Source organism: Tetrahymena thermophila (assembly GCF_000189635.1).
Source record: "Tetrahymena thermophila SB210 genomic scaffold scf_8254571, whole genome shotgun sequence".
NCBI lineage: Eukaryota > Ciliophora > Oligohymenophorea > Hymenostomatida > Tetrahymenidae > Tetrahymena > Tetrahymena thermophila.
The window spans coordinates 123,839-150,884 of record NW_002476342.1 but is presented as its reverse complement, the minus strand read 5'-3'; the positions used below and the strand labels follow the sequence as shown (position 1 = coordinate 150,884).

General features: G+C 23.4%; 8 protein-coding genes across 8 annotated transcripts; 4 read left to right on the top strand and 4 right to left on the bottom strand. All coding sequences in view use genetic code 6, as the record gives it.

The window, feature by feature from the left end:
* Nucleotides 1–1,052: 1,052 nt before the first annotated feature.
* Nucleotides 1,053–2,771, bottom strand: TTHERM_00798010 (zinc carboxypeptidase family protein; the record flags this gene model as incomplete). Its single annotated transcript, XM_001020385.1, has 1 exon — nucleotides 1,053–2,771. The coding sequence occupies one exon, from the start codon at nucleotides 2,769–2,771 to the stop codon at nucleotides 1,053–1,055; it is 1,719 nt and encodes a 572-aa protein (XP_001020385.1).
* Nucleotides 2,772–2,930: 159 nt separating this feature from the next.
* On the top strand, nucleotides 2,931–3,592 carry TTHERM_000798009 (transmembrane protein, putative; the record flags this gene model as incomplete). Its single annotated transcript, XM_012798665.1, has 2 exons — nucleotides 2,931–3,496; nucleotides 3,553–3,592. The coding sequence occupies 2 exons, from the start codon at nucleotides 2,931–2,933 to the stop codon at nucleotides 3,590–3,592; spliced, it is 606 nt and encodes a 201-aa protein (XP_012654119.1).
* An 819-nt stretch (nucleotides 3,593–4,411) lies between these two features.
* TTHERM_00798000 (zinc carboxypeptidase family protein) lies at nucleotides 4,412–5,614 on the bottom strand (the record flags this gene model as incomplete). Its single annotated transcript, XM_001020384.3, has 1 exon — nucleotides 4,412–5,614. One exon carries the CDS (start codon nucleotides 5,612–5,614, stop codon nucleotides 4,412–4,414), a length of 1,203 nt encoding a protein of 400 aa, XP_001020384.1.
* A 1,492-nt stretch (nucleotides 5,615–7,106) lies between these two features.
* On the bottom strand, nucleotides 7,107–10,105 carry TTHERM_00797990 (hypothetical protein; the record flags this gene model as incomplete). Its single annotated transcript, XM_001020383.2, has 3 exons — nucleotides 8,969–10,105; nucleotides 8,650–8,713; nucleotides 7,107–8,566 (listed from the first exon to the last, which is right to left on the bottom strand). Exons 1-3 carry the CDS (start codon nucleotides 9,968–9,970, stop codon nucleotides 7,107–7,109), a joined length of 2,526 nt encoding a protein of 841 aa, XP_001020383.2. The 5' UTR covers nucleotides 9,971–10,105.
* Nucleotides 10,106–10,842: 737 nt separating this feature from the next.
* Nucleotides 10,843–12,439, top strand: TTHERM_00797980 (tRNA methyltransferase complex GCD14 subunit; the record flags this gene model as incomplete). Its single annotated transcript, XM_001020382.4, has 3 exons — nucleotides 10,843–11,217; nucleotides 11,336–11,498; nucleotides 11,610–12,439. Exons 1-3 carry the CDS (start codon nucleotides 10,933–10,935, stop codon nucleotides 12,437–12,439), a joined length of 1,278 nt encoding a protein of 425 aa, XP_001020382.3. The 5' UTR covers nucleotides 10,843–10,932.
* A 1,136-nt stretch (nucleotides 12,440–13,575) lies between these two features.
* TTHERM_00797970 (phospholipid-translocating P-type ATPase, flippase family protein) lies at nucleotides 13,576–18,699 on the top strand (the record flags this gene model as incomplete). The annotated part of the gene is made up of 7 exons (XM_001020381.2): nucleotides 13,576–14,081; nucleotides 14,713–15,187; nucleotides 15,486–16,242; nucleotides 16,359–16,706; nucleotides 16,961–17,371; nucleotides 17,460–17,807; nucleotides 18,098–18,699. 7 exons carry the CDS (start codon nucleotides 13,576–13,578, stop codon nucleotides 18,697–18,699), a joined length of 3,447 nt encoding a protein of 1,148 aa, XP_001020381.2.
* A 1,329-nt stretch (nucleotides 18,700–20,028) lies between these two features.
* Nucleotides 20,029–24,940, top strand: TTHERM_00797960 (phospholipid-translocating P-type ATPase, flippase family protein; the record flags this gene model as incomplete). Its single annotated transcript, XM_001020380.1, has 4 exons — nucleotides 20,029–20,543; nucleotides 21,335–22,584; nucleotides 22,785–23,558; nucleotides 23,961–24,940. 4 exons carry the CDS (start codon nucleotides 20,029–20,031, stop codon nucleotides 24,938–24,940), a joined length of 3,519 nt encoding a protein of 1,172 aa, XP_001020380.1.
* Nucleotides 24,941–25,176: 236 nt separating this feature from the next.
* TTHERM_00797950 (transmembrane protein, putative) lies at nucleotides 25,177–26,898 on the bottom strand (the record flags this gene model as incomplete). The annotated part of the gene is made up of 5 exons (XM_001020379.2): nucleotides 26,497–26,898; nucleotides 26,269–26,425; nucleotides 26,027–26,149; nucleotides 25,469–25,792; nucleotides 25,177–25,418 (listed from the first exon to the last, which is right to left on the bottom strand). The coding sequence occupies exons 1-5, from the start codon at nucleotides 26,848–26,850 to the stop codon at nucleotides 25,177–25,179; spliced, it is 1,200 nt and encodes a 399-aa protein (XP_001020379.2). The 5' UTR covers nucleotides 26,851–26,898.
* Between the last annotated feature and the right edge of the window lie 148 nt (nucleotides 26,899–27,046).

The window sequence follows — 27,046 nt, the reverse complement described above, 5'->3', positions numbered from 1 at the left end:
CTTCATTTAGAAAAGTATTACTTAATCTTTTTAAAAAAATAATCAGGTTCAACGCTTATACAAAATAATTAATTAATTGGCTCTCTTTTATATTATTATTATTATTTGAGAAAATTACATAATAACTATTTAGATAGAATTGGTGTTTAAATTATTCATGTCATTCTAAATAAAAATTTTTTATATTTTCTTATAATTAATAATTATTAAATTTATGTACTCATTCATGTTTCAATCAAATCTGAACAGCATCAAAAAATGGTCTGAAAAATTGTATTCTTTTTTTAATTTTGAATTCAATAGGCTATTTTTTTATAGAGTATTTTTAACTTTTCTTATGCTAAAATTAGATGAAAATATTTTTTTTGCATGAAAATAAAATTCATTTTAAATAAATCACAGAAGGAATATAAGTAAGTATGTATACAAGTCAATATAAAAAGTAATAAATTTATTATAACATATTTATTCAATGTGTACATAAATTATATTTTTAATGATTTGATATTATAGTTTTTGAAGCTTTCTAGCAACAAGTAAATTAATAAATATAAATAGAAAATCAAAAAAAATAAGAGCTGATATCAATTATTATATCTATCGATCAATATATTATTTAACACAAATAATTTGGCTTTGTTTGCTTATATAAAGATATAATTAATATTTATTTCTAATATTTTTTTAGAAGCCCGCATTATGAATGCTGCTTTAAAATACAAAATAAATAATTATGATTAATTTCTTTTCATTATTTATTTTACTTATTTTTTTAAACTAATTTTGTAATATAAAATTTAACTTTTACAAATAAAATAGATTATTAACAGGGTCTAAAAAAATAAAAAATAAAAATCATCATGTGACGGTATTTTTTATATATGCTGCAGGCTTAGGAGATTTATTTGATCACTTCTATTTAACCCCTCTCATAAATCATTGAAAATATATTTAATTTTATTAATTAAGAATATTCACTTAAAAAAATCGCTTTTGGAGTGATGATTACTTTTTTAATAAGTCTATCTCCAGCAAAATACTAATTAAAATAATCATAGAAATTAATGAACTTGCTTTGCTTCTAATAGATTGCATTCGGATTACTCTCCCCTAAGGCTGACATATATAACCAAATTTTTTTCCAAAAGAAGGAGAGATTCTAGATTCTGAGATAAAGCAAGCATAGTTTCTTTATTAGGCAAATCTAAAATTTGTAAAATTTTATTTGATAAGTCTACTCTTAATTCTAACAACAATTCGTTAGACTTAAACTGAAAATTGGAACCCTTTAACTGGTTGTCAATACCACTATTTGCATGCTTTTTAATAAAAGAGTTTTCATAAGTTAAAATGAGACTGAGATTATCTAAAACAGGATGATTATGCGCTAATTCTTGTGGATGCAATCTAGTTAACCCGATGAAAGCAAAGCTAATAGGACTCTTCATTTTAACTTAAAACCTAAAAACATACTTCTTATTCGCATCTAAAATGAGGTCTGAAAAGCAGTAGTAAGCGGATTCATTCGTTTAACTCGTAATTGTAGAAGAGTTATCCCTATTCTTCTAGATAACTAAATTGGAAGGATATAATTGCTTGAAATTAATTAAAGGCAGGAAGTTCTGAATGTTGTTGCTGCTATATTTTGAGTTTAAATTTACTTTCTTTAAAAAAGGAAAAACTTCAATAAAGAATTTATTGAGCTGTAATCTTGAGTCATCGTCAAATAAATCTAACTCTGAGGCAATTAAGGATGTGAAATTTTTCATTTAAGTTGAATCTTTAATTTGATTTTCATAATTTTTGTCTTCAATTAATTTCACTGAGTGGTGAACATACTCTCTTATTTATTCTAGCTGCTCTTCGTTTAGCCTATAAAAATCTATCGGTGATTTATTGTCTTAGAATATTTAGCGAGAAATAGATGTTAATAACAAAGGATTCGCTTATTGAAGCTGTTCTTTCAAAGATAATAAAAAAGTATCAGAGCAAAAATTTGTTTTGTTGGAAACTAAAGTTAGGATTTAATCTACTATTTACTGACAAGAGCTATTATTAGCTTCTAAAGAATTATTTTAAGCAAGGTGTTGATTGAAGAAAGTAATTTCATCTATTTAAGACATTATTTTTTGCCTCATTTAAGCAGCATGCTCAAAATTAATATTTGCCACTAATATTTCGCTAAGATTAAGAAGACTCTGAAGATGACTAGTACTTTGATCTTTTTTCTACTCCATTTCTCTTACGAGCGCCTTATAGCGTTCTTAGACCTTTTCTGTACTCTAACCTTCCTGATTTAAAAGCAGATTCCTTAAATCAATGATGTTTGAAATATCTTAATATTACTCCACTAACTTCTACTTTGAGAATGTATTTTCAAGTGACTAATCAACCATTTTCTTTTGCATAATTTCTAGCTTGCAATGAATTTCCCTTCTCAGTTTGTCAAAGAAGTCTACTATTTTTTCTTGTATGCCCACATTAGCATCTCCCCATAGACATAAATCAGAGAGCTTTTCAATTATTTTGTAGTCATTTATAGGTGGCCATCTTTTAATTACACTTTTGTGACCTTCATCTACAATATCGTCTAATTGCAGATAATTAGAATTATCAAAAGACTTATCTTCGAAAATGCAGCCCGTGCAGTAAAAAAAAGATTGGTTTTGATTCTGGTTTTAAGTGTCAATTACTTGAATCAGTTCAATTTACTTCTTTTTATGTTTTGTGCATTTCAAAATTTTATCTTTATCCTGAATGAGTTAATCCATTTATGAAGAAAGTTATCTGCAATTGGTATTAGCTTACTAAATTATTAATTACTCCTTCAAGTAATTTAGTTAATTTTTTTTAAAGATTCAAAACATTCTAGTTTTTCAGATATTCACTCAAAATAAATTCCTGTATTTTAATAATTATTATTAATATAAATGTAAAGCAATCACTTAAATAGAATCATTTGCTTATTAGATTTAAATAAATTATTTATTCATTTCCTAATGAACAAGCAATCTAGCTTGTTTATAAGAGAAAGAATATCCAGAATTTAAAAGTCTTTTGAAATTTATTTTGTTAAACAAATTTAAAAAAGTTAAAAAAGTAATAAGCTTAGAATCAGTTTAAGGAAGATGAAATTAAATATTATTTAAAATTTTGAAATCAAGAAAAATTAAATAGAATATGTATGTATATATATATATAATTAATTAATTAGGCATATCTACATTATTTTTATTTAACAATTAATATTTTCATTCAAAATTGTTCTAAATTAAAATATTTATTTTAAAAATAAATATTCTTTTCATTTATTAATTAATCACTCTTCATTCTATCATTTTAATAATTCAAAATAAAATAAAAAAAGACGAAGAAGAAAAGATGCACTACAAATTAAAATATTAGTTAGTAATTTCAATCATTATTACAAGGAATATTATCTTTTATTGCAATTTATTTATATATTTATTTATTTATTTATTTATTTATCTATTTTGTAAAATAACATAAATTTTAATTAATTAAATACGAATTAATTTATTTTAATAATAGCAATTTCCTTAATAAGTACAACTCAAATTGTAGTGAATGAATTAATAGAGAATTTACAATCAGAGCCTTTATGGGCCAATGGGTAGAAAGAAAAAATTCTACCTATTAAGTCTAATTTTCCGCCCTCCAAGCATTTCGCCTGGAGGGCAATTTTTAAAACTTTATATAAAAAAACATTTTTAACAAATTTTTATTTTCAAAATTTAATAAAAATAGGTTGATAAAAAAATTAAAAAATAGAAAATGTAAAATTAGCTTAAAATCATAAAAATTAAATGAAATATTACAGGATTAGCAATAAAAAAACATAAATATTTTGATATATTAATATATTGTGCCAACAATTTGTCCATTACCGATTTTATTAATAAGTGATCATTAAATAAGTCATTGATTTGTTAAGGTTAAAATAATTTCTCAGAAAAAGATTTAAATATAAATACTTATAGTACAATATCATGATGATGAAGTTTTTAAGTTATTTGAGGGGTTAGGATTCTCACAGTATAATTAAATACGGGATTTGATCTGAATAATTTATTTTGAAATTTGATATAAAAATTATTAAAATATTTATTAAATTTTTAAAATTAAATAGCTATCAATAAGTAATAAAAAACGTATTCATGATAAGTGTCTATTAAAATGGATAAATAATACAAACTCTATCAATAAGAAATAGTAAAAAATTATTTAAATTAAGATACATAAGAAATATATCATAAACAAGTCATTTTTTCCATACAAATTTTAATTTTTTGCTTTATGATTCCTTGTTATTTAAAAGCTAATTGTTTTTTAATTAATCGTATTTATTATTTTAAATTAAATATATATAGTATGATCTTAATATTTTATTTCACCAAAATTTAAATGAAGCCCGTGCATCTTTTTATTAAGGTTTTAACTGCTGATTGTTTATAAAACTGTTGCTGCTATTTCTTGAGTTTAAATTTAGTTTCTTTAAAAAAGGAAAAACTTCAATAAAGAATTAATTGAGCTGTAGTCTTTAGTCATTATCAAATTAATATAACCCTGAGGTAATTAAGGATATAAAATTTTTAATTTAAGCTGAATCTTTAATTAGATTTTCATAATTTTTGTCTTTAGTTAATTTCACTGAGTGGTGAACATACTTTCTTATTTATTCTAGCTGCTCTTCGTTTAGCCTATCAAAATCTATCGGTGATTTATTGCCTTAGAATATTTAGTGAGAAATAGATGTTAATAAATCAGGATTAGCTTATTGAAGCTGCTTTCTCAAAGAAGATAAAAAAGTATCAGAGCAAAAATTTGTTTTGTTGGAAACTAAAGTTAAGATTTAATCTACTATTTGCTCACATGAGCTTTTTTTAGCTTATAAATATTAAGATGAATAAAAATTTTGATCAAAGAAGGTAATTTGATCTATTTAAGACAATATTTCATCCCTCATTTAAGCTGCTTGCTGAAAATTAATATTTAAATCTTAGCTAAGTTTAAGAAGACTCTCAAGATTATTAGTACTTTGATCTTTTTTCAACTCCATTTCTTTTACAAGCTACTTGTAGCGTTCTTAGAGCTCTTCTGTACTCTAACCTTCCTGATTTAAAATCAGTTATCTTAAATTAATGATATTTGAAATATCTTAATATTATTTAACTATCTTCTATTTTGACAATGGATTTTCAAGCGATTAATTAATCATTTTCTTCTGAATGATTTCTAGTTTGCAAAGAATATCATGTCTCATTTTATCAAAAAAATCTACTATTTTTCTTTGTATGTTCACAGTATCATCTTCCCTTATGCATAAATCTATAAGCTATTCAATTATTTAGTAGTCATTTATAGGTGGCCATCTGTTGATAACACTTTTGTCACCTTCATCTACAATATCGTCTAATTGCAGATATTTAGAATTATCAAAAGATTTATCTTCTAAAATGCAGCTCGTGCAGTAGAAAAAAGATTTATTTGGATTCTCACGTTCAGTGTTGATCACTTGAATCAGTTCAATTTATTTCTTTTTATGTTTAGTGCATTTCAAAGCTTTATCCTTTTCCTGAATTAATTAATTCATTTATGAATAAAGTTATCTGTTATTGGTATTAATTTACTAAAATATTATTTACTCTTTCAAGAATTTTAGTTTATTTTTTTTAAGATTCAAAAAAATTCTATCTAGTTTTTAAGACATTCATTCAAAATTAATTCGTTAATGTCAATAATTTTGGTTCTAATAAATGACAAAGAATCACTTAAATAGAATCATTTGCTTATTAAATTTAAATAAATTATTTATTCATTCATTTCTTAATGAACAAGTAAATCTAACTTGTTAATAAGAGAAAGATTTTAAAAGTATATTGTATTTTATTTTGTTAATTTGATTTAAAAAGTTAAGTAAGTAATAAGCTTAGAATCAATTTGAGTAAAATGAAATTAAATATCAATTAAAAAACTTTGAAAATAAATAGAGGAGATATGTAATTGCATATCTGCTACATTATTGTTTTTTAAAAGTTCATATTTTCATTATAAATTGTGTTAAATTAAAAATTTTATTTTAAAAATAAATAAATATACTTTTCATTAATGAATTAGTCAGCCAATTAAAATCGGAACTTATTTATTTCTATCATTTTTTTTGTTAAATTAAAATAAGAGAAGAAGTATAGAAAAAATTAGCTACAAATTAAATATTTGTTAGTAATTGCATTAATTATTATGAGAAACACTATCTTTAATTGCTGTTTATATATCTATTAGCAAAATAATATAAATTATAGTTAATTAAATATTTATTTTTTTTAATAAAAGCAATTATCTGAATAAGTAAAATTGATATTAGAGTGAATTAATGACTAAATAAAGAATATGATAAATATCTTAATAACTAAAATAAGACTAAATAGAAAGAAAAAAAAACAAAATAAGAAATCAAATAAATATTAGTTTTAAGTCAAATAAATAAGTTGTAAACATTATAAGAATGGAATAAAATTATTTTTAGACATTTGAAATTTAAATTATTAATATTAATAAATTCATACAAAAAAAAATATTTTCAACTTACTCATTTGTTATATAATTCATTCATTTTCATCTTTTGCTTGAGTAATCATTTGATATTAACTTATTTTTTTTAAATATTACTTCAATTTATAATGAGATTCATGTCTAAAATTTCTATGGTGATATAGTTGAAAAATAAGCCTTCATAATTAATTAATTACCAATATCTTATAATGCAATTAATTAAGTTAATTAATTAGTAAATTTCTTACTAATTTTTATTGAATGTTTTTTTAATGAGTATGAAAAATATCTTATTAATTAAAGAAATATTTGATAGAAATAAAAACAAACTAAGAAATCATATATATATATATAAATTAATTTGAAATTAAATAAGTTGTAAACTTAATAATAATTGAATAAAGAAAGTTATTTATTTTTTACATATTTTAAATTTTTATCATTTATTTATTTATTAATTGGTCAATTTATTCGTTTATTAAATTGTTTAGATTGATTCAATCATTTATTCATTTCTTAGTTTTATTTTTTTTTCATCTTCTACTTGAGTAATTGTCTGACCTTTACTTGCTGTTATTTTAGTACTAATTCGATTTGTAGTGAGATTAATGCTGAGAATCTCTGTGGTGATGATTATGGTAGTATTGATGGGAGTTATGATTATTGTGCTAATTTTAATACTAATGCTAGTGGCGCTAACTATCTGATTCTCTGTATTTATTTTCCTTTCTGTACCTGTCACCACGATCTTCATTATAATCACTTTAATTTCTACCATACTTCTAAGGTCTCCTTTCAGGAGAGTGTCTATTACTGCTATTGTTGTTATTGCTATTATTACTGTTATTTTATCTTTCATTAGAATATCTATTGTATCTATGACTATTATCATCGTTTCTCTGATTTTTATACTAATCACTATTATTTCTATTTCTTTATTTACTGTTTCTTTCATTGTCAGATGAAGAATCTCTGTTTCTTTATTTACTGTTGTATTCATATTCTTTACTTCTCCTTGTAGAATTTTTGTTATGTTTTTCAATAGTTTTTCCTAACTTCCTAGGTGATTAGTTTCTATTATTGTGGCTATTTCTATATTTATTGTGATCCCTCTCTTCACTTGATAGGTTATCTCTTCTATTAGAGCTTCTAGACCTTTGGGATGAGTGTGAGTTATCTCTACGATACTTTGAGGGATGCTTTTCATCATCGATTGCAGCAGCTGATTTTTTGCTGGGTGTATTTTTGTAGTAATTATCATCATTATGAGTTTAATTATGAATATCATCTTGATCATCGTTGACTTCTTCTTCTTCTTATTCTTCTTCTACTTAATATTGATGTTCATTTTCTTGGATATTCCTGCTGTTTCTTTTTATATTACTATATCTATTTATGTTTTCTTTCTGCTAATTCTGCATTTAACTTTGTTGAACTTAATTTGATATTTGATGATTCTGTTTTTAAAAAGAGTAAGACCTAGCAGGGCTATTTCTATTATTATCGTCTTTATATTCGTCGAATTCTTCGTTGTTTTCTTCTAATTTCATTTTATCTGAATACAATCCAGAATCTCTGCGACTTTATTGTGATTAGAATTCTTAATTTCTATTTGAAGAGATACTACTTTGATTATTGCTGTAGTGGCTTTATTCTTAAAAGCTTTGGATTTTTGATTAAGGTGTTAATTTTTGCTAGTTCTATCTGATGTTGCTGCTGTTATTATTTTATGCTTATTTGTTATCATTCGCTTTTAGATGCTATGAAATCAATGCTTTTTATGATCTAATGTGATTTTAATCTTCATGATGCTGCTATCTAGCTTGTTGTTATTTTTTTGCTGGCTAATTCTAAACTTCAGTGCCTTTTTACTCGTTTTATTTCAGTTATTAGTGGTGATGGATTTCTCCATCATAATTTTCAATTTCGTTTTTGTTTTCTAATGTAGCAGGATGTGCTTGTATCTGATATCCTTCCAGTTTTTTCTAAATTACTTTAAATTTTCAATATAAAATTTCACTTCTACACACTTTTAAATTTTGAATTAAAATGATAGATGAATGTTATCTATTTTACTTGAAATAATTCTGTAAGAAGATTCTTCGTTAGTCACACCAATGAGCCAGTCGCCTTATTAATCCTATTTAATAAATAATTTTTTTTCTTTAAAAATAAATAATTTTTTAAACAATTTCATCTAAAAAAACAACTCAAATGATATAAATTTTTTTGTAAAATAAATTGATCAATTTAGCTTTTTTAATTGTTGATTTTTTGATGTTTTTTTAAATAATTAAATTAGTATTTTTTATATTTTTTATCTATCAAAAATATTTATTTAAAAGCAAATGACTAATTTGTGATCATTTTTTAAAAAATATAATAAAAAGCTTACATGCTATTCAATATAAAGAATATTTTGTTTCTCCTGTTTAACTAAATTTAAAATATCGTCTGCTTTAAATTTTAATGGCACATTTTGTAAATATGCACAGTGTGATTCTTAAAAAGAATCTTAATGTTTATTTCTTTCGACAGACAAGTGCTCCTCTCGATGGTGAGCTAAATCATTATGGCTATATGAGTGCATTTCATTGTTGTTGTATTATTCTAAATATTCTTCTTCCTCATCAAGGATTTAGGCGTCGCCTTAATAATTTTACTGATGCTTGCTGCTAAATTCTTCTGCTTCATCAGCCATAATGCTATTATGAATATAATTTTCGCTTTTTAGCTAAGTACTTTTTCCCATAGCTTAAACAGAGCTGCTATCAGCTTACCTGTCTTTTATAGTCAACTATGAACTATTTTAAGAGACTTCATTACCTTAATTAACGCTAGATAAAAATATTTTTTTCTTTGGTTATTGAGCTACTTTAACCCACTTTCCTTGTTCTGATTTCACAAATTAGTTAGGGTTGAGAGGCCTAATGTGCTCTTTAATTTTATCTTAAATAGAAAGTGTGTGTTTATTTGTGCTATCGAAGATACTGCGACTTAATTGCTTTTGCTTTTTCACTATCTTGAGATGTGAAATTAAATTATTTGCACTATTCTAAGTTTCACTTTTGTATATCTTTTTCTTAAAAATGGTCAATCTGCCTACATTAGCTTTTAAATTTTGAACTGTTTCTTGGGGCACTTTAGGTACTAATTTTCTATTAGATGCACCAAGTATTTGATGCTAATTCTAATGAATTTGCTAACTTTAAACTTGATTTTAATTTTAAATATGATGTTGATGCAGAGTTTGAGGCTATTATGATTATGAAGGCTGCTCCAAATTTTCCTTCAAATTTTGTTTATTAAATTGATGCTACCCTTAAGATTTGTGTTCAGTTCTCGCCTAACTTAAAGAAAGTGTCTTTGTATTCTTCTTAATCTAAAGCTAACTCATATCTAAAATATAGAATAATTTATTATTTGTTTGTTATTGTTGTATTATTTATTATATATCTATGAATAAAAAATATATTATAGATTGTATTTATGTAAGAATGATTGATTTATTAATTTATTTATTTATTTGTTATTTGATTTTTTGCTTGCTTGCTTGTTTGTATATGCGAATATTGTTAGTTGAATTATATCTCCTATCTATCTATTATCTTACTTTATTGTTAATAAACCTCCTTTTAAATAGTTCTGATATTTAAAATCAATTAAAAAAAAATAAATATTATCAATCTGTAATATCAATTGATTTATAAATAAATTATATATCTTGTCTGTCTAATTTATTCTTCAATAAAATTTCCATTTTTAAATTATTTTGAAATCCACAGTAAATAGATTATCAAATAAATAAATTTAGTAAAGAAATTTTTCAGTGTGTTTTGATTTATTTATTTATTGGTTGATGGATTGATTTTGGTGTTTCAATTTAAACGAGTTTAAAAAAATCTAATTAAAGGTTATTTTTTTAATTAATTAGGAATTCTTATTAAATGTTTATATTATTTACTTTATTTCATTTTTATTAAGATAAAATAAAATATTATAAATATTCTAATTAATTAACGATATTTTTATTATAAATGAGCATGACAATAATTGATTTCTTTTTAAATAAATAAATAAACAAACAAAAAAATAAGATTTAGTGAGAGAAAGAGAGAGTTAAGAGCATCTAGAAGTTTATTTATTATTTTTGATTCATTAATAAATTGAATGTAAATTATTATATTCACAATTTATTAAAATTTTGATTTTTGCTTTCTTGCTTGCTTGCTTGTTTTATATATAAATAATCTTTGAGGAACGAAGATTAAAAATAAAAAATTTATTAATATTATTTCAATATCTTTTTTGTGCTAAAAGTCTAATTAATTAAATACAGAAAAAGACATATTAATAAAGATGGAAGGAGAGATTTAAGCTTAGAATGCTGAAACCGAGCAATAAGTTAAAAATTAAAATGAGCAAAGTTAATAGTCAGCAAATTAAGTTGCAAATGAAGAAGTTAAATAGAGCGATAACCAATAGCAACTGCTTTCAAACACAATTAAATATGGAGATTAAGTTGTTTTTTATGAAAGTGTAAATAGCATGAAAATGTAAACAATCGTTGAAAATGGATTCTTTTAAAACAGATTTGGCTACTTTGGACATTCTGAAGTAGTAGGAAAGCAATTTGGTCAAAAGGTAAAGAATCAAATTACTTCATACATTAAAACATATTTTAAATATGCCTGTTTTTATTTAACAAGAATGTCTAATTTATAATTTATTTATAAATTAATTGCTTTATTTTTAATCATAGATTTTTAACTTGAAGAAGAATGCTTTTATTTATTTACTTAGACCTGATCCTGTTTTAATCACTGATACTCTATCTCATTTGACTTAAATTTTATATTAGGCTGATATTTCTTATGTCATTTCTAAGATGAATATTTAACCAGGTTCAATAGTCGTCGAATCAGGTAGAAGTTCTTACTAACAATTAGCCAAAACAATTCTAAATAAATATTAATTCAAATATGCCAATTTATGTTTAAATTCATTTATTTATTTATTTATTACTAATTAAATAGGTACTGGTAGTGCTAGTCTCAGTTCATCTATTGCAAGAACTATCTAAGACGAAGGTCATTTATACACTTTTGAATTCAACGAAGCTAGAGCTAAAAATGGTGCTGAAGTTTTAGCTGCACAAGGATTGAAAAATTTTGATGTTATCTGGAGAGATGTTCTATCAAATGGCTTCATGCCTATTCCCGGCGAAAGAGTTTACAATCTTAAAGAACACAGTGCTGATGCTGTATTTTTGGATTTGCCTAGACCTTATGAGGCTATTACTCATGCTAAGCAAGTGCTTAAAAAAGGTGGCAGACTTTGCTGCTTTTCTCCTTGCATTGAATAGGTAATGAAGAATTGTGAAGAAATGAGAATCTAGAAATTCGTTTAAATTGTCACTATCGAAGTCATTTAAAGACCTTTTGAAAGAAGAGAGAGAACATTTTAGAGTGCCTTCTAAGTTTTGAACCCTAATTTTATCAATAACAAAAGAAAGAGAGACGAAGTTGGAGACAATGCTCAAGAGTAAGAAAATATTTAGGAAGATTAGCAATAATAAATAGCAGCAGAAGATGAAAATGAAAATAATGATGAAGAAAACAATCAAGATGATGAACAAGGAGAAGATGAAGAAGAAAGCCAAGAAGAGGCTGATCAAGCAAATAAAAAAGGAAAGCAAAATAAAAACAATAAGAAAGATAAAAGAAACAAATAATAAAACAATTAAAATGGCTCCAAACCTATCCCATAATTTATTAGACCATAAATAACTAAAGTAGTATATTCAAGTGGACCCAAAGAAATCAAAGGTCATACTGGATATTTATCTTTTGGTATTTGTATTTGATTTTCTATTTGTTGCATATTTTTATTTTATAAAAAACTTAACAATTATTTTTAACCTTAAAAAAAATAAATAAATGTCAAACTTTTCTAATAATTCTTAAACTCAGAAAAAAAAATTGGCTTGAAAAATACTTAAATAAATATCTACTTGTTTTACCATATTTACCTTAATACCTTATAGTAGCTGAGTAAATGAATCAGTGAGGTTTTGCATATTTATTAAAAAATGCAAAATACTTAATGATTATTTTTAATCAATAAATTAAGTAATTAAAAATAAAAAAATAGGGTATTTACTTTCTTTCAAATTTCAAATATATAAAGAATATTAAAATTGATAATTAACATGACATATCAAATGTAAAGGCAATTTTATGATATTTCAAATAAATGTATAAATTTTAAACTTAAAAAATAATATTATAAGCATAACAATTATTATTATTAATTGACTAATATCTTAAACTCAATCTTTAAAATTAATTATGTTAATTTATGTAAAAGATTAAAAAATAACAAAATTTTTACCAATTTATCATAATAAATGATAAAATAATTTAAATTTTATGATAGAATTTAGTTTTTAATAATTTTTGATTAAAACCTATTTATAAGTATTAAGAATGATTCAAAATACTTTAAAAAAATAAAAAATAAATAAAATATAATATTAAATAAAGCAAAACTTTGTAAAAGAGATGTTTTGGATCGATTAACTCGTTTCTTATACTTAGAACTTCTACTATTAGTGAAAATGTAAACAAAACATAAAAATATAAACTAAAAATGTGAGAGTTCAATGTGTGTGTGTATGTATAAATAAATATAAATAATAATTGAAATTAATAGGGAATATAAAAATTTATCATTTAAATTAAATATAATTAATACTTGTAACAAAATGGAGAGAACCCAAATAGTAATTTAAATTTTCTAAAAGAAAGTAAGAAAAAGATAAAAAGATTCAGTTTAAGCTGAACTGGTAACAAAAAATCACAAATAATATTGATTAAGAAATTAATATTTATTAATATAAAATATACTGCATTGTTTTTAGATTATTAAAAGTAAGCAAAAATAAGCAAGTAATAATTGTTTTACAGCTGTTTTAGGCCCATTATTTTACTTAATAGCTTTATGCAACGTAAAAAAAATAGTTCATCAAACATGGACTACATGAAGTAGAAATATGACAATGCTGAGTATGATAGCAAATTTTGTTTTTTTAAAAAGCACAAAAAAGGTTACAAATTGAGAAAAACTAGGACAATCTATCCTTTGATACCTGATTATGATTTAGTTTCAAATAAAGTTTCAACAAGCAAATACACGATTATAACTTTTCTACCAAAAATGCTAATATATTAGTTCAGTAAGTTAGCCAATGTATATTTTTTGATTATAGGTCTTATGTAATGCATTACAACCATTTCAATGAGTGATGGCAAGCCAATCATGTTCTTGCCATTTAGCGTAATACTATTTATATCGGCTCTTAAAGAGATATTTGAAGACAAAAAGCGTAAAGATTAGGATAACTTAGAAAACTCCCATCTTGTTATTTAAAGAGAAGGTCAAAATCTCAGTTAAGTTCACAGTCACCAGCTCCATCCTGGTCATGTTATCAAAATTATGAAAAACGAGTAATTTTTCTATTAAAATGATCCAAATTAATATCTAGTATAAAAACCAAGTATAGCAGCTATCCAGCTATTTGCGTTAAAAGATAATATCATCTTTTTATCTTTGACCAAAATGATTTTCATTAAACTTTGAATTTACAAATTTATTATTTAAGTTGAGTGAAGAATTAAAAAACTCTTTCGATAAGCATTAATAGTATATTTAAAGCATTATTTCAATATTTTAAAGACCAATAAATGAAGATAAAAAAATAAAAAAGAAAAGTAAAAAAGCAAGCAAAAAACATAAAAGTTTTGATAAAAAGGAATAAGTTTAAGATATTAAACTAGCTAGTTATATTGTTAGTTAGTTAAAATATATTTTAGAATATTTAATTTATAAAGTTTAAATATTCTAAATATATTATTATTCTATATAGTCAGTCAGTCAATTACTCACTAACTAACTCGACTTTTAATTTAAGATAGAAATTTTTTTTAAATTTTGATTTTTATCAAAAGAAGATTAAATAAATATCTATCTATCTATTTAATTAATTAATTAATTAATCCATTAATTTTCTTCTTTTAATCAAATTTAAGTAGAACTTATTGTTTTTAAATAAATAAATTTATTTATTTATACATTTAGGTAAATACCTGCTGATGTTATCCTTTTACAGTCCAGCGAAGAAAGTGGAGTTTGCTATATTGAAACTATGAATTTAGACGGAGAATCTAATCTAAAGTTAAGACTAGCTCCAATTGAAGTCCAGCTGCTTTCATGGGAAAACTTTTCTAATATCGAGGTCCAATACGAAGCTCCCAATAAGTATTTATATAACTTTAATGGAGCTATGGCTTATGACGGAAGGTTCAATATTTCAATTAAAGGTATAAATGTGCTTCTTAAGGGTAGTTCTTTAAAAAATACTGAGTTTGTCTATGGTTTAGTCATTTACACTGGCCATGAGACTAAGATCATGATGAACTCTTCTGAGCCTGCTCCCAAATTAAGCAGCTTAGAAAAGACCATGAACAAACTAATCGTCATCCTTTTTACTGTTCAAATATTGACATGCTTCACCTCAGCTTCAATAAATTACTTTTTAACCAAAAATATGAATGTAATTAATTAATTATTTTAATCTAAATTTTATTCAACTTTTTAATAAATTAATTTATTTTTTTTATTTAAATTTGTGTTTTTCTTGGTTCAAAAGAAATTCAATTTAAATAAAATATTATTCTGATTTAATTATTGACTTTAAAATTGATTTTCTTCAAAATATTAAAATAATTTATTGAGTTTTTGTTTAAAATAAATAATTAAAAACTCTCTTTTTTTGTAATGAATTTGTTTATTTTTTTGATTAAAATGGAATAGACTTGATTAATTTATTTTTAAATAATTAATGAAAATAGGATAGTGGATAATTGAATTACTTAGAAAAAGATTAAGAACATATTCAGCAAGATACAATACTTACTGTGCTGATTAGTATGGGAACATGGATGCTTATTTTTACTAATTTTATTCCTATTTCTTTGTTAGTTACTTTGGAAGTTGTTAAGTTTTACTAAGGATATAATTTAATGAGAGAAGAAGGATAAGGAAATATTTCAGTACAATCAAGCAGCTTAAATGAAGAATTAGGACAAATAAATCATATATTTTCTGATAAGACAGGCACTTTGACATTGAATAGGATGGAATTTAAGAATGTTTGTGTTAATGGTGTCAATTATGGAAGCAATTTAGAAATACCAAATTAACTTTACAAAAGAAGTAGTGTGCCAAACTAAGAAAACAAAAAAAAAGTTGATTATGTAGATTTTGATGACTATGAATTTTTTAAGCTTGTTGAATCAAAGGATTAAAAAACAATTGATTTACTACACTGTATTTTTTTATGTCATAATGTAGTAGTTGAAAAGGACCATTCCAATAATCCTATGCTTTCCGATGATGTTCACTACAGCGCATCTTCTCCAGACGAACTAGCACTTATTTCTTTTGCTAAGCTTGCTGGATACATTTTTAAAGGTAGCAAGAAGGAAAATGGAAAAGAATATTATATTATTAAGCATCAAAACTAAATATTTGAATACGAAGTCTTAAAATTCTTTGAATTTAACAGTTTTAGAAAGAGAGTTAGTATTATAGTAAAAAATTCTTAAGGTAAATTTTTATTCAAAAATTATTTCAATCATTGTTAAAATTTTAAAGAAAATTCAAGTTTATCTTTCATTAAAATTTAATTTTAAAAAAAATTTATATCATTTCAATTTAAATAGGATAAATTTAGCTTTATTGCAAAGGAGCTGACTCAATAATTGAATAAAGATTAAGTGAATATGAGTTTTAATAACAAAATCTATCAGTTTCTAAATCAGTTACAAATTAATATGCAAATCAAGGTTTGAGAACTTTATTTTTGGCAAAAAAAGATTTATCTGAACAAGAATATAATCAATGGAGTGAAAAATATAGTGAAGCAGAGAGATCCCTTTAAAATAGAGATGAACAAGTAGAAAAGCTATAAGACTCTATGGAAAAAGATTTAAATTTCTTAGGAGTAACAGCTGTAGAAGATAAATTGCAAGATGAAGTTGGAAACACAATACAATCAATAAGAGATGCAGGTCAGTTTAATTTATTTCAAACTTCCAAATTAAGTTTTAATGAAAAAATCTTTGAAATAATTTTCAAATTAAAAAAAAATTATTTAAATAAATAAATAATTTTAAGTTCAATAAAAAAAATGAATTTTATCTGATTCTTTGTTTTCATTCAAAATATTTAGAAATTAATAGAAAAGCTTTTTAATTCATAAATTTGGTTTAAAAATGTCAAGAAAAAAATTTAATACCTAATTTTAAAATTATTTTAAATTCAGGAATAAAGTTTTGGGTTTTAACTGGAGACAAAAAGGAAACAGCAATAAATATCAGTCATTCTGCATAAATTATAGACTCAGATACTTAAATAATAGATATAGATGACAAGAATTTATAATTAATAAAACAAAAAATTAGATACTATTTTTAGAGCGTTTAAGATAATTAGCATGTTAAGTATTCATTGATAATAAGTGGAGAGTCATTCCATACCATAGAAACAGATCAGGAAGTTTCTTATTAATTTGTATAACTTTCCATGATGGTATAAAGCGTTATAGGCTGCAGATTTACTCCTAGTTAAAAGAAACACGCAGTTTCGCTAGTAAAAAAACATACAAAAAGAAAACCAACCCTCGCAATTGGTGATGGAGCAAACGATGTGAACATGATCTTAGAAGCACATGTTGGTAAATAATGCTTTAATCATTATATTAATTTTATATCCTCATTTTACTATTAGTTTTATTGTTAATGATTTAAATACTTATTAATTAGGTGTTGGTGTTAAAGGTGTTGAAGGGTCTCAGGCTAGTAGAGCAAGTGATTTTAGTGTAAATGAATTCAAATAACTTAAAGAGTTACTTTTTGACTATGGTAGAGAATGCTATAGAAAAAATAGTGAATTAGTCCTCTTTAATTTCTTTAAAAATCTTTTATTAGTCTTACCTCAATTCTGGTTTGGAGCTATATTAAGTTTATTCAGTGGAACAAATTTGTATGATCCATGGATTTATCAACTTTTTAATACCATTTTTACTGCTCTTCCTATTGTAATTTATGCTTTGACTGATAGGGAATATTCAAAGAGGACATTACTCTCCAATTCTAACTTTTACAAATAAGGTTTTTATTTTTATTTTTAAATTTAATTAATATTTTGAAGCATATCTTTTAAGCATTGTAATAGAAAAAACAACAAAAATATTTAACGATTTTCTAAATTTAATTTAAACAATGGGATAATTAAAATTTATTGTTTGTTTTTTTGTCCTAATGTAAGTTACTTTAAAAAATAAAGAGTAGACTAATCCTTTAAAATGAATAAAATATGGCAAACATTTTTGCTTGAAATAAAAGAAAATAAGAAAATTTTCAATTTATTTTAAATTAAAAAAAATTTTTAATTATAAAAGGAATGAAGTTTGAATTGTTTAATACACAAATATTTATAAAGACATTAATTAATGGCCTTCTTTAAAGTTTTATTATAATAATTTTATCATTTTACTGTTTAGAAAATACAATGTTAGACTAAAATGGATAATAATCATCACTTTCTTTAACTGGAATGGTGTCTTTCACAATAATAACCCTTTATGCAAACTTAAAGATAATTACTTTCTCTAACACTTTTTCGTTCATTTCAGTGCTTGGGATATTTTTGAGTATTTCTTTTTATATTTTAAGCTACTATATTATGACAGATGCAACATATGCTTAGAATAATCCTCTTTGGGAAAGCTTTACTATAATTTTTGGAAACCTTAGAATAGTTATGACTATTTTATTAGCTTGTTCTTTATTATTTTTATTGGATTTGTCATATTAAAGGTTCTCACATTTTTTGTATGATTAGTCCATTAACTCTTACAGCAAAATTTATAGTAAATTAAGTGGAGATTTCACAGAAACCTCAAGCTCTTCTAAAGAAGTTAGAGTTGAGCTTAGTGGCAAATCAAAAAAAATAGATAACTATTATAAATTTTCAGGATCTATTAATGGTGATCAACTTTGATTATTAATTAAAAAAGAAAATCATTTTACTATTTGAACAATAATTAATTAATTCTTTAACTTTATTTTTGTTTAAATATTATTTTTTTATTTGTTATTAGTTCTTCTAAATTAATTCTTATATCTTTAGATAATATTAAAAATAAAATATAAATAAATCCTTTACTAATTTTAGCTTTGGAGTTATTTTTCAATAAAGCTTTTACTTTAAAGTTATTAAAAACCTTTATTAATTATTTACCTTGATAGTTTTACTAAATAAATTAAAAAATATTAGGAAATTAAATAAATTATGATAATCAAAAATTTAATAATTATTTAGATTTTTTTTACTGTAAAACTTATTTATTGTATTTAACCCTAATATGAACTATATATAAAATTAAATCTATCTTGGGTAATATCCAAAAGGAAAATATAAAGAAGGAAAAATTTTTTTTTTAATATATAAAAAAGATAAAAAAGTCACAGTGGTGTCAAATACACTTTAATTTATATATGCCTTTTAATTCTTCTATAAATAAAATTAAAAGCTTTTTGGTTTATAAATCCTAAAAAAAATAAATTTTCTTACCAAAAAATATGCACATCAATTATTTATTTTCTGTGTTTTATAAATTTTATCAGTAGGTCTATTAACAAAAAAGATGTTGTTATTTTCATGAATAAAATTGGATAATAATGAATATATTTCAAATCTCTAAAGTATTACTAATCATATCGTTTTCACCAAATTAAGCTTTCTAAAATAAAGGTCCCTTGTAAATCAAAATATATTTTAAATAATAAAATAAAATTTTAAATATTATAGTTGTCAAATTTCAATAGAATTGAGCATGAATTTTGCAAGTTTACTCTATTTAATATATAATAAAAATAACATTAAGGAATTATTATTAAACTATATGTTAGTCTGTGCTATATTTAGATTTTACTAAATTAATTGCAAAGTTCATTAAAAAATACAATAAAAACATAAAAATAATGATATTATTAAATATTTCAAGTTCAATCTATAAAAAGAATGAGAGAAAGAAAGAATGAAAGAAAAAAAGATTGATTCATAGATTTTGTATTAATTCACAAACCAATTAGTTGGAAAAGAATCGATTATTTTTGAATTATTTATTTATTAATCCATCCATCAATCAATCAATCAAACCAATAAAATTTACTAGTAGTCTATAAATAATCTTATAAACTAATCAAACAAACAAAAAAATTGCTATTAAGCAATTAAGCAAGAAGCAGTAGAATAAGGTCTTTATTAATTAAAGATATTATTTAGTAGTAAATAAAGTCTTGTAAATTCGGAAAAAATAAAATAGAAATGTCAGAAATGCTGACTAGACTGCTGACATTCAACAGCAGTAGCAACAATAGAGTTTAGTATGATAATGTAGAATATGAAACTTATAGGTTTTGCGTTAAGAGAAGAGCTAGAGGCGATAATTTAAAAAAGTAGAGAATGCTTTATGCATTTATTCCAGATTATGTTTTAAAGAGCAATAAAATTTAAACGAGCAAATACACAATTTTAAATTTCATTCCTAAAATTTTATAGTATCAATTTAGTAAGCTAGCTAATATCTACTTCTTTATTATTGGATTAATGCAAATGATACCTTCAATTTCTATTAGCGATGGAAAACCTGTCATGTTTCTCCCTTTTTCAGTCATAATGGGAGTTTCAGCATTCAAAGAATTACTTGAAGATATGAAAAGACATAGGTAAGATAGAAGAGAGAACAAGGGATTTGTTTAGAGAATTGACAAATAAGAAGTTATTTAAACCTAAAGTCAAGATATTTATCCTGGGCACGTGATTAAAATTGAAAAAAACTAGTAAATATTTACCATTTCTAATTTATTATTATTATTAAAAAGAAAGATTTGCAATAGAAATTTAACTTCTGCATGAGTCACTTACATGAAACAACAAAAGTTTGTTAAAATTTTTAAATATTTGACTCATATATATCAAGGGTTTCTATTTTTATTCAATAGATATTTTTTCATATAAAAGAAAATGAAAATATAGGCTAATCAAAAAATGTATAGTTCGAATATTTTCTTAGCAGTTAGTTAGAAAGATAGATAGATAAATAATAAATAAATAAGCAAACATATAATTAGTTAATAGTTACTGATAAATAACAGATATAAATTTTTAAAACAAATCTAAGCAAAAGAGTAAGTAAGTAAGAAAAGGAAAATGAAAAGAGTAATTAATAATTTGTATTAAATAAATTTCTAATACATAATTGAATTAGTTAGTTATATTGAATATAACTCAAACTTCTTGCTTTTAATCCAGCAAAAAACATTAAACATAAAAAAATAAGTAACTAATTTTAACTCAGCATAGTAAATATTTAATAAAAATAGAAAATTTAAATTAAAATATGTGAATATATTAGAATAGTATTCAAATCATAAAAAGAGGGTTGTTATTTTTTTTTTAAATCTTTATTTAATAAGGATCAAGATTAAATAAGCAAATCATAAAGAATAAAGAATAAAAAGTGAGTGCTCTCCCTCTATATTAAATAAAATTACAAAAAATAAATAAAAAGCAAGCAAACTATTTATTAATTAATTTTTAGAAAATAAATTGATTTATTATATTATAAAAGATAAATACCTGCTGATATTGTAATACTAAAAGTAAGTGATGAAAATGGCATTTGTTTTGTAGAGACTATGAATTTAGATGGTGAAACTAATCTAAAATAAAAAACAAGTGTTAAGGAAGTTTAGGAATTAACAATAGATGACATAGAATAGAATATATCTGTGACTTATGAAGCACCTAATAGATATCTTTACCAATTTAATGGAAAGATTAAATATTAAGATAAATTTGAGGTTTCTTTAAATAACTCTAATGTCCTTTTAAAGGGTAGTGATTTAAGAAATACTGAATATGTTTATGGACTAGTCATTTACACAGGTCCTGAGACAAAAGTTATGATGAATTCAATAGAGCCAAGTCCTAAACTGAGCAGTTTAGAAAGATAGATGAATAAGCTGATTATTGTTTTGTTTTTAATATAAATGCTATTATGCGTTTTTAGTGCTTATTTGTCATATTTTATGTTCAAAGATAGCAAGGATGAAATGGACTATCTCTATCATCATGATTCAAATCAAGACTCAGAAATAAACATATCTATAACTAAGTTTATCTTTATTAAGTGGGGTACTTGGGTTTTAATTTTTACTAATTTTATTCCTATTTCGCTGCTAGTTACTTTGGAATTGGTTAAATTTTATTAGGGATTCTAGGTTTAAAGAGATGAGAAATATTATTATAATGTATCTGTTTAATCCAGTAGTTTGAATGAAGAACTAGGACAGATAAATCACATATTTTCTGATAAAACAGGCACCTTAACATAAAATAAAATGGAATTCAAGTCAATCTGTGTAGAAGGCATTAACTATGGTGGCAGTAATTAAGGTACTAATCCTAAAATTAGCAGCATATCTAGGATAAGCACATTCACAAATAATCTAAAAAAAGAGAAAAATGTAGATTTCGAAGACTATAATTTCCAAATCTAGCTTTAGTAAAATAATTAAAGAGTGTGGGATGCTCTTTACTGTTTAGCAATTTGTCATAATGTCATTGCTGAGCTTCCAGACATAGATGATTAAACTAAAGAAATTACGTATAACGCTGCATCTCCTGATGAGTTGGCTCTTGTATCTTTTGCCAAATTTTCTGGACTTACTTTTAAGGGTGCTGAAACTATTCACAATAAGGAATATTACAATGTAAGAAATAACATAAAGCATTTAGATGAAGTTTATGAGATCTTATAAGTATTTGAGTTTGATAGCACTAGAAAGAGATTCACAATAATCACAAGAAGCTAAAAAAGTAAATTAAACAAAATAAATTTTAATTTCTATCATTTTCCTATTTTAAAGTTCTTGTTCTATTTAAAAATTTTAATTAAATGAAAAATTGATTTATAATTAAAAAAAAAAATTCTAAATTGATTTATTTGGAAATGGTGAAAAGAAATTATTTATTTTTAAATATTTTAATTGATGATTGATTTATTAAATTAATAATAGATGAAATAGAAATGTTCATGAAAGGAGCAGATAATATAATTGAGAGCTTATTGGGAGAACCAGATAACTGGGAAAGAGAAGTGCTACTGAAAACTAAGAAAGTAGCTCACGAGTATGCTACTCAAGGACTTAGAACGTTGTATTTGGCCAAGAGAGCTATCAACAACGATTTTTATAACTAATGGGAATAGTAATACAATAATGCTAAAAAAGAGTTGGTTGACAGAGAATAAAAAATGGAAAAAATCAGGCTTTTGATTGAGAAAGACTTGAAGTTGTTAGGATGTACTGCTATAGAAGACAAGCTTTAAGATGATGTTGGGCCTACAATTTACCAATTTAGATAGTCAGGAATTAAATTTTGGGTTTTAACTGGAGATAAAAAGGAAACAGCTATAAACATTAGTTTATCTAGTAAAATTATAGATTAAGACACACATTTAATAGATTTAGACTTTAACAACGAAGAAGATCTAAGAAAAAGCATTGAATAATACAATTAAGATCTTGAAACATAAAATTGCTTTGGATAAAAAAAGAAAGAGTCTGTTATAATATAAGGAGAAACATTCCATTTTATAGAAAAAAATAAAGAATTATCTAGTGCTTTTGTTAAGCTATGTCTTAAAACCGAAACAGTAATCGGATGCAGATTTTCACCAAAGTAAAAATAAGCTGTTGTGTAAATGGTCAGATAAAATACTAAATATTACCCTACTCTTGCTATTGGAGATGGAGCTAATGATGTCAATATGATTTTGCAAGCACATGTTGGTATAAACATTTTTCTATTTAAATTTTATTTTTCTCACTCTATAAATATATATTTTTAATCATCAAAAGCAACAATTCAAAATAAAAACAAATAAATTAGATATAGTTTTTTTTTTGTTTTAATCAAATAAAAAATAAATTTTAATAGTTCGTTCATTTCACTCATAGCAGAAAAACAAACAAAAAATATTTTATTGAATTTTAATTTTTAAAAATTGATGAAAATGAGTGTGAAAATTCAATCATTGAAAGTATTTGATATTGAGAATCTGTTTATTATTTGGCTAAGATTCTATTTAATACATTCTAATGAATCAAAAAAAGATTTCAATTAAAATAATTTATAACTGCTTAATCAATTTACAAAAATAAAAACGCTAATTATTTATATTTATATTTTAGGTGTTGGTATCAAAGGTGTAGAAGGATCTTAAGCTAGTAGAGCAAGTGATTTTAGCATTTCTGAGTTTAAGTAGCTTCGTTATTTGCTGTATGATTTTGGGAGAGAATGTTATAGAAAAAATAGTGAATTGGTTCTCTATAATTTTTACAAAAACGTTTTGCTTGTAGTGCCTCAGTGGTGGTATGGACTTTTATATAATATGTTTAGTGGAGTTTCGTTTTATGATCCATGGCTTTACTAATTATACAACACATTCTATACAGCTTTGCCTATTGTTATTTATGCTATTATTGACAGAGAACACAGACAGGAAGACTTAATTTATAGCAGTGATTTATACCTACCTGGTATGAGTTACAATCATTTTAATGTTAAAAAATATATTATGAATCTCATTAATGGATGCTTTTAATCATTCATTCTTATGTATTTTACCTTCGCTACACTTGAGAACAGGAACTTAAATGAAGAAAGCAACTCATACAGCTTTTATGCTGTGACTGGTATGGTTTCTTATGGATTAAGTGTTTTGGTTTCGAACTTAAAAATATTCACATTTTCTTATGCTAATACATTCTATTCAATATTTTTTGTTTTTGGAAGCTATGCTTTTTATCTAATCACATACTACTTCTTTACTGAGTACAATCTTAAAAACGATCTCTATAAATCTTTTAGTTTTATGAATTCTAATTTAACGATATATTTTTTGACGATTCTAGTTGCTTCGATTTGCTTTTTGCTTGACTTACTTTATCAAAGATTAGTTGACTTCTATTAATCCAGTATTCATGAATAAAATCTGGTAGATAATCCTCCTGAGAAACCTACAAAATAAATGTCTTTGATTCTAAGTACATCCTAAAAGCAGAGTGTTGTTAAAAACAGTAATTATCACTATCAGCAAATGCTTTTACAAAATTCTTAAAATTAAATTGAACTTTAAAACTTAAATTAGCATTTTTCTTAAAAATTTTGACTGTTTGACAATATTAACGTTTATAAACTTCTTTAATATAAAATGCACTAAATTATTAAAACAAATTTTGGGAGTAATTATTTATTTATATCAAAATATTTAAATGCAAATAATTAAAAATAAGTAATATAAAATTTAAATTATATCTTTAAATTGTGAGAATATAAATATTTGTGTGAATAAATTGAATTTTAATTGAAAAAAACAATTTATGTTCTTGAATGAATTAAATATGTTCACTTGATTAATATCTTATATATAACCAAAATAACAATACAATTTAATAAAATATTTATGAAGTATTTTTAGTCTGAATTTAATTTGTCTATTCCACTTTTAATATCCTTTTATTTCTCTTGCTACTCAGAATGCAATATTTTTTTTGGTTTTTACTCAATATTATAAAGTGACTAAGCTCTCCTTATTTTTTTCTTTTCATCATTTATTGAGTCTGACTTATTTTAATGTTGGTCAACTACTTAATGATAAATTATGTTAATAGTTATTAATATATAAGCTAATCATTACATTCTTTGCAACTATAAAAATTTTAAAGATCACTGATTTCATGAACTTTGTCTTCTTCATTATCATCACCATCATCACTATGAATAATTTCAGCAAGTAATATGTTTTAAGCTGTATTTTACTTTTATACTATTTAACAATTTTCTTCTATATTCTCATTATTCCTATTTAATCTATTTACATTTTCTTATTTTTTCACTTAATTTATTTCATTTTATTAATCATTTTCTTTATTATCTTGTTATTTTTATTAAATTTGATCTTCATTACTTGTATTATCAGAGCAAATTTGGTTTGAAATCTACTTTTCATTATTTAAAACACCTATTTTAAATTTATAACTTATTTTTTAATTTATTTTTTTGATAAAATATTTCAGAATAAATTTATTTATTCACTCATTCAAATATTTTTATATAAAATTATGAAATTCTATTTGATCTCTCAAATAAAATAAACAATTAGGGTAATTTAGCTGTATCTTTTATCTAGGTTTTTACTCTGAATTTATTTTGTATTAAATTTAGAATGATATTTTGTATTCTGAAAAAGGTTTACTGATACTTGGTGGACGAGGAGGAGTATCTTGGCGACTAATTATCGATTAATATATTAGTTTACTTTTTGGATGGCTTTCTATTTGTTATTTTTATATTTGATCGCAACTTGGATCAAAGAGGTCTTTTGAAGAAATAAATATTGATAATTATTAATATGAAGAAATAATAAGATTTGAATGCAAATATTAGATTTTTAACAAATAAATAAATAATGTAAATTCAATGTTGATTGATTGGTACCAGAAGATATTTCATGATTATTAAAAATCAATCTAAATGTTTAATCGTCAATAATAATTTTATCTTGAAAATTAGATTTAATAATATCAATTGCTTTTAAGGACTTCAAATCACTATCATAATAAAGTTTAATCTCCTCATTATTTATTTTTTCGTACTTGTTAATTAATTATTAAAATAGAATAAATTAATAGATTGATCGTGCTAATGAAGTGAATAAAATATTACACTAATACATTAGCTCTATTCTATAAATTTACTAATAGTGGATTTATCTTTAAACTTAGCAAGGATAAAGTTGTGCAGAATTCCTATTTAAATAGAACTGTCGAAGTTAATTAGACTTCCACTTGTTAACAGACTGATTGTTTATGATTTAATGAAAGATGATATTTCTTCTACTTAGTCTTTATTTACTTCATAGCCAAGCACTTGCTAATTATTTATTGAGCTATTAAGATCTACTATCTGCTAATCCGCAAAGTTATATTTTTCTTAAAGCTTTTACTGAAAAAATTGTCTAAGTTGCATATGCACTTATTCAGGAAACTTTCGAATTAACACAATGTTTCTATTCCACATTAAATTCAATAGCAATTTTTTTAATTCAATAATCAAATCCGCTAAAATACTATTTTTGAAATGTAAATAATATAACAAAAATATGACTAAATTAATTTATTTTTTATCAATATAAAAACATAATATTACAAGTCTAATAATCTTATTACCATAATTTCTCAGATATTTTTAATAGCAAAAAATTAAAATAATTTTT